This window comes from Euleptes europaea, chromosome 3 (genome assembly GCF_029931775.1).
Source record: "Euleptes europaea isolate rEulEur1 chromosome 3, rEulEur1.hap1, whole genome shotgun sequence".
NCBI lineage: Eukaryota > Metazoa > Chordata > Lepidosauria > Squamata > Sphaerodactylidae > Euleptes > Euleptes europaea.
In genome coordinates, this window is record NC_079314.1 from 12,338,338 (window position 1) to 12,346,140 (window position 7,803).

General features: G+C 45.3%; 1 protein-coding gene across 1 annotated transcript; it reads right to left on the reverse strand.

The window, feature by feature from the left end:
• Positions 1-2,702: 2,702 nt before the first annotated feature.
• LOC130474660 (interferon-inducible GTPase 5-like) lies at positions 2,703-7,559 on the reverse strand. Its single transcript, XM_056846351.1, has 2 exons — positions 6,853-7,559; positions 2,703-3,882 (listed from the first exon to the last, which is right to left on the reverse strand). The coding sequence occupies exons 1-2, from the start codon at positions 7,557-7,559 to the stop codon at positions 2,703-2,705; spliced, it is 1,887 nt and encodes a 628-aa protein (XP_056702329.1).
• Positions 7,560-7,803: the final 244 nt, after the last annotated feature.

Below are 7,803 nucleotides of genomic sequence, written 5' to 3' on the forward strand. Positions count from 1 at the left end.
TTACTCCTCCTTGGTTTGCCATAAGGTGGTAATGACCCACTATGGGGCAAAAGTGCCCAACAGAGGCAGAACCATTTCATTCTGGTTCTGGTGGATCAGGCGACTCACTTTCCCTGAAGCCCAGCCTTCATTCAGAATGGATGCAAGTGCTCTCATCCCTATCTTTGCCAGGCCAGGAATACCAAAGGAGGTCCTCACAACTTGGGGACTATGTTCCTCTCCAGCACATTTAGGGAACTTTGGGACAGTCAGGCAGTCAATCCCATCCCATCTGCAGCGTACCATCATGAGACCAATGGAGCCAAAGAGTAGATCAATGCCACCTTGGGGGCAATGATTAAGATGTGGCAGAACATCCCTATGACTGAGATAAGAACCTGCAGCAACTACTTTTTGCACCCCAGGGGAGGAAGCAAAGTAGTTTGGGGTTCAGTCCATTCGAGTTGATGTATGGTCAGCAGATCAGAGAACCGCTGGAAGTAGTTGGGGTGCCGAGGGAAAATCAGCAACCCAGCCTAGAACCATTGTGGACTCTGCAGAACTCACTCAGGGAAATGCTGGCTTTGGCTCATGGGCTTCCAGGCTATCAGCCGTTTGGTGGGGGCAGTTTACAGTGAAGCAAAGGGGGGGAAGAGTGCCAGTATCTGGTTTTAAGTTCCGATCCAGATGTCAAGCCCTGCCTGCATTGTTAGGTTATAATACAGAAAGATTTCCCAAAGCACAATGGCATCTTTTAGGACGGCCAATCATAACTGCTGGAGTGTTCTCGACTCAGAACTGGAACCCACAATGTTTGCCAAAAACGGAGACACTTGGTTGCACAAAATTGTTTTTTGAAGGCGGCTTACAATAACAATTAAAAACATTTTCAGCTAAAAGCAACAAAAAAAGCAAACCCCAAATCTCTTTCCCCCCCCTTCAAAGATGCCTGCCATTCAAATCCCCTCAAAAGCCCTGGCAAACAGGCAGGTCTTGCAGAACCTCCTGTAGACCTCCAAGGAGACCCCCCTTTTCAGGGAGCCCATTCCACAGAGCTGGAGCCACAATGGAAAAAGCACGGGCTCCAGTTGATGCCAGATGGGCCACCCCAAGTGGTAGGATAGCCAACAGATAGTTGCCGGACTACTGTGGTTGGCACACAGGGACATACGGAAGAAGGCAGTCCTTCAAATAATGGAGACGGTTTTAATATTTAAGCTCAGAGAATCAAACAAAATTTTCTGAGGATGTAAAGAAAGATGTCTTGAATTGGCTATGATTTAAAGAACACATATATATATCTTGGGTGTATGTTTCAGAAAGCGTTCATGCAATTAGATACCTATTCTGTATGCAGAGGTATGAGTTTTGGCTATATCTTTTTCTGTGTTTTATATAAAAATAAAGTTTAAAATTTGGTTAATTAAGAGTGAATTTTTGGAGGAGAGACTGTGTGTCTCCCAGTAGAGTCTAGAAGAATTAGGAGTTGATGTTGTAAGATCAGAAGAGGATACAGTTAGGGCCTGTAGGACTAAGGTGTGTAATACAGAAATAAACACATTGTAAAAGGTAAAGGCACTGGGTCATTACTGACCCATGGGGTCATGTCACAACCTGAAGTTTCCTAGGCAGACTATTTTTTATGGGGTGGTTTGCCAGTGCCTACCCCAGTCATTTACACTTTACCCCCAGCAAGATGGGTACTCATTTTACCGACCTCGGAAGGATGGAAAGCTGAGTCAACCTTGAGCTAGCTACCTGAAACCGACTTCAGTCAGGATCGAACTCAGGTCATGAGCAGAACTTTTGACTGCAGTACTGCAGCTTACCACTCTGCGCCACGGGGCTCCTAAAAACATTGAGTTACTTCTTTAGAGGCCGGAGCCAGTTCTTGAGAAACCTGGTGGATCTAAGCTGCTCTCTACAACAACTACAACGCCATTTCAAGTGCCCAAGCCCTTTGGGCTAGCCCACTTGGCATGGTGAGGGCAGTTATGCTATGATGGACACAAGCTTTCCATTTGCCTGCTTATGGAAGGAGACCTCCAGGGGATTGCTCTGGTTGCCAACTGATGCTCAGCTGTTCAGCACAAACCGGAAGTGACAGTGTTGCACTGGGGATGACACTGGGGATGTTGCACTGGGGATGAGTGCCAGCCCATTGCCCTGGCGCAACACCATCACTTCCAGGTCACACTGGAGGTCACACCAGAAGTTGCATCATTGCACTGGGATGATGATCCCAACTCCACCCCCCGCAGTAAGTTCTCACCTCCCCCATCTCTTACCAGTTGCCAGGCCATGCCAAGCAGCCCTAGATGGAAACACTATCACAAGAAGGAGTTATCAGCTAGTATGCAATTGTTCAACAAGACTCTCTTCAGAACTGCGTCACTCATGGTGTTCTTCACAGTCCCAGATCTGCCACTTGGAGAAGCAAAGATGGTTCAAAAAGCTGCCAGGTGTCAGATACATTGAACTTTGAACTAACACCCTTGAAAAGGTCTCCTCCTTAAAACATCTAGATGGACATTTTCTTCATTTCACATGAGGAGCTCAGTTGTACTCTTCTCTTTGGCTGTTGGTTAAAAGGGGAAAAAATCCAAACAAAAATGCAAATTTTTCTTTCTCATGCTTGAGTTTTGGTTCTGTTCCACACTTTGTTCCTAGAACTTACATCCCAAATGAGGATCTTGGATCCTTAGTTGCTGGTTTGGGAAGGCTTAAGGCTCAGCAGCTTTTGCCTGAACGTTCTCCGCGTCTTCCACAATGTCTTTCAGAAAATTCTTCAGCATGTAGAATGTGGTGACAAAGGAACTACCTCCTCCGACCAGAGAGCCCAACACTGGTACGAAATCGAAGACCAGCTCTAACACCATCAGTGTCCCACACAACAACGACTTGCTCAAGAGACCGATTACAAATTCTGGAGTAATCTCGCTGGACATTGGAGACTTCTTGATAGCAGATTTCAACACTTGGTAATCTTTCCTGACCTGTTTTGCAACTCTGCGGAGGGAATCTTCATCCAAGCCAAAGACTTTGTAGAAATGGAGCAGTGCTCCTACTAAGATGCTAATATCACAGGCCAAAGAGAGTCCTGGGACAGGAACCACCCCAAAGGCACAGGACACAATAGCTAGTTTCCATATAAGGGCTTCCATAGCAGCCTTTTTCTTGTTTAGAATTGCTCTTGAGAAAACTGGCAAAGCCATAAGTAAAGCATTTTTCTTGAGATCATCCAGTTCATTTTCTAAGGTCTCTTGCAAGAGAGGGAAATCATACATATTCAAATACCACCTGGAGATAAGGAAAACCCTTGGAAAAGGCTCACCTGCCATTCTCAAATTCTTACAGTAATAGTCCTTTACCTTCTCAAGGGTTTTCTTCTCACTGAAATTGGGTCTCCTTCTCTCAGAATCCATACATAGATCCATCTTGGAACGCACATAATAATACTTCTTCTGTATTTTTTTAATTTCTTGGGCCAGGAGGACATCGTTTTCACTGAATCGTTCTGAAGCAACAATGATGAAGAAATCATATTGATTAAAATTGACCTTCTTTAGGTAATCCTTTGGCTTAAATCCAGGTGTCCCAGTTCCTGGTAGATCCCATAAAGTTACATTTGGAAATGAGGGATGAGGATACCCACGGATATCCATAGATGGTTGCATTACTCCCGTCTGGGCTGCCCCTTCTTCATAATCTGACATGTTGCGCAGGGCATTGACAAGGGATGATTTACCGGCACCTGACGCCCCTGTGAGTGCAATGTCAAGCTTGGCATTTTTTAAGGCTTTCAATTCATTCCGAGTTTCATCTGCCACCTTTTCAGCACTTCCTTGTGCCGTATAACCCTTCAGCTTTGCAAGGCCAGAAATTCCTAATGTTGAGGTGGATCTAGAAAGAAAAACAACCATTTATTCAAGACATTCCTATCCTACTTTCATAACTTAACAGCATTCATGGTTATAGGCTTTACTCCATCTCATGTATGCTACATGAATTTAAGAACATAAGAAAGGCCATGGTGGATCAGACCAAGGCCCATCAAGTCCAGCAGTCTGTTCACACAGTGGCCAACCAGGTGCCTCTAGGAAGCCCACGAGCAAGACGTCTGCAGCAGCATTGTCCTGCCTCTGTTCCACAACACCTAATATAATTGGTATGCTCCTCTGATCCTGGAAGAAAATAGGTATGCATCATGACTAGTGTCCATTTTGACTAGTAGCCTTGGATAGCCCTCTCCTCCATGAACATATCCACTACCCTCTTAAAGCCTTCCAAGTTGGCAGCAATCACCACATCCTGGGGCAGGGAGTTCCACAATTGAACAATGCGCTGTGTGAAGGAATATTTCCTTTTATCAGTTTTGAATCTCTCACCCTCCAGCTTCAGAAGAGGACCCCGCATTCCGGTATTTTGAGAGGGAGAAAACTAGCTTCTCCCTGTCCACTCTCTCCACACCATGCATAACTTTATAGACCTCTATCATGTCTCCCCTTAACAGCCTTCTTCCCAAGCCAAACAGCCCTAAGCGTTTTGCTCTGCACCAGTCTTCCAGTAATTTGAAAGCCAAAATGGTATTTGTTCTTTGGGTTCAATATATAGCAGGGAAACAGAACAATATCTTAAAATGCTATCATTAATGCAAAATTTATCTTAGCAGCTACAGAATATATGAAATGGCAGGCTGTGCAGTGCACAATACCTTAGTTTTTCATGCATGCATGAATTTAGGGAGACCCAAGATTTAATAGCCAGAGACTGAGGTAGGATCTGAATCCTGAAGAATGCCCAAATGCACAGGTCACAGTGACAACATTTTCAAAGGGACCAGAAAGTCAGGATTACTCCTAATCAACGAGGCACAGTTGGAGCACATGTGTCAGGGTCTTCACTGAATGCAAGATCCTGACGGGCTCTTGACATGAGTGCAGGCCAAGTTCTGGCCACAAGTCAAGTCCTTGGTTCCCAGGGCTTGGATGTTCCTGTGTATACTTTGTTAGTGCCTGTTATCACAGCTGTGGCATGTTGTGTCTTCATTCATGGGAAATGCCTATCTCGCTGTTGCCTAGCAATGTTTATCTTACTCTCTTGTCCTAAATGTTTTTAAGCAGGTAGCCTGTACTTGCTCTCCATTGCTAACCTTGCCTGCCTGCGTGCAGTTAGTTCTTTTAATTTGCTTTTTAGTTTTTAATAAAGTTTTACTGCTTTAGATCTACCTGTCTGGATGAGTATGCTTGAGGGATGCTAGAGGCAAATGCCTGACAATATGCATGAAAGCACTGGGCCAAGTTCTTAAATAAGATTCTTATTTACTGCCGTAGACTGAGTAGCCAGTCAAGGATCCAAGTCTGTAAACGGATCAGGAAAACAGAGTGGTGTAGGGGTTAAAGTTTTAGAATGGGAAAACCTGGGTTGAAATTCCCACTCTGTTATCGTCCAGCCTCCATTTTAGGTTTGGATTTCTCTTCCCTCCATTTTGATGCAGGGCAAGCTTCTTTCTGCTAGTCTCAGCAGGCTAAGAAAACAAGTTTATGTCCATTCTCACACCAAAAGACAAAGAACTAGCAAAAGTTGGGCTATTGTCATATGTACTGAAGGAAACAAGCCAAGCCATGCCCAGTCTTGGACTACGAGACCATGAATCAAGACCTCTCCCTGACTGGGGCGCAAGCCTTACCAGCAAAGGGCAGCTTCACAAGACTACTTGCTGGATCCCCTTTTTCTCCCCAGATTGGGAATTCTAAAATCCAAGAAATTAGAAAGTAAATCTTCACTTCGGAAGGAGACAGACTCCATGAACTGCCAGGTCCCCAAGATCTGCCAGGATCGCCCACTGCAAAGCTTATTGACTCAAACAGGGTGATGATGCTGAACTTTTCACAAAACACTACTAAGGTGTATGGTTGGTGATGAGCAATTGGGTGCATTGCTCCTCTCTACTCGGGGCAGGAGTGGATTCACCTATTCTCTCCAGTCTCAGAGAAGCATGCCTATTCTATTAAGTGCTGTAGAACACAGGCAGGATAATGCTGCAGTCATCTTGTTTGCGGGCTTCCTAGAGGCACCTAGTTGGCCACTGTGTGAACAGACAGCTGGACTTGATGGGCCTTGGTCTGATCCAGCATGGCTCTTCCTATGTTCTTATAAAAGCAGGAGGCAGGTAGAGGCAGTCTGCAGAGCATCACTGAAGGAGGCACAGGACCCTACACGGAAAAGGGAAAGAAAGGTGGACTAGATTGGGTTTTCAACCCAACTGGTGGTGGTGGAAAGTGCCATCAAGTCACAGCTGGCTAATGGCGACCCTATAGGGTTTCAAGGCAAGAGGTGAACAGAGGTAGGTTGCCATTGCCTGCCTGTGCATGGCAACCCAGGTTTTCCTTGGCAGTCTCCCATCCAAGTACCAACCAGGGCTGACCCTGCTTAGCTTCTTAGATCTGACAAGATAGGGCTAGCCTGGGCCATCCAGGTCAGGGCATATATGGTGATGGTGGAAAGTGCAGTCAAGTTGTAGCCAGCTTATGGTGACCCAATAGGATTTTGATGGCAAGAGACACATACAGATGGTTTGCCATTGCCTGCCTCTGCATACCAAGCCTGGACTTCCTTGGTGGTGGTGGAGGAAAGAGCCATCAAGTTGTAGGTGACTTATGGTGACCCAACATTCAGAGGTGGTTTGCCATTGCCTCCCTCTGCATAGTGACCCTGGACTTCCTTGGTGGTCTCCCATCCAAATACTAATCAGGGCCGATCCTGCTTAGCATCTGGAGATTGGGCTGCCCTAGGCCATCCAGGTCAGGGCTCTCAACCAAATTAAACATTAACAAACAAAATATTGTTGTGCCTTAGCTAGACCCAACAAACCTGTCTTGTTTCTTCTTTTTGGCACGTCTCTCAAGGTCTTCAATTTCATTCTCTAACATCCTTTTCAGGAGTGGGAAATCGTACTGATCCCAGTACCAACTGGAAATGAGGAAAATCTTTGGAGAAGAAATACCAGCCAGCACCAAATTATGAAGGCAATATTTCCTGATTTTTTGAAGGGTTGTTTCCTCATTGAAGTCAGGTTTTGTTTTTTCATTCCGAATACTGACATCCATTTTGGAGCGGACACAGTAGAACTGCTTCCCCATGTTATGAATCGCACAGGACAGCTGGATGTCATGAAGAGTGATGCGCTCACTGGTGACAAGGATGAAGAAATCAAACTGGCTATAATTAACCCTTTCTAGGTATTTCTCCGGTCTGAACCCAGGTGTTCCAGTTCCTGGGAGGTCCCATAATGTCACACTTGGAAACACAGGGTGTGGATAACCCAGTGGCTCCCGTGTGCCTTCTATCACATTAATTTTGGCTGCACCCTCGTCAAAATCTGTCAGACCCCGCAGAGCGTTAATGAGGGATGATTTACCCGCACCCGATAGCCCTGTGATGGCAATGTCAAGGGTGGTTTTTTCCAACATATGCCATTCATGTTGAGTTTCAGTCAACAACTTTGTTAAATCTTCCTTAGCAGCCTTCATCTCTTTGTATGCATGGCTGGCCTCTGGTATTGAGCTTTTATCCCCCATGGCTGCTCTTCAGCTGACCTAAAAAATAAACACAAACACTGTGATTGTTCATTCCTGTTAGATACTGTTCATATGAGATTTTCCTTTGATAAACTGGATGTAGCTGTTTCTTGGGAGATCAATTTACTCTGGGCATTGCTCTGTGGAGAAAGAAACAGACCACGATCAGATGCTTTGGGTGGTTATGTCATTTATTGAAATACTTACACCCTACTTTTCCAAATTAAAAGCTGTGTCTACAGCA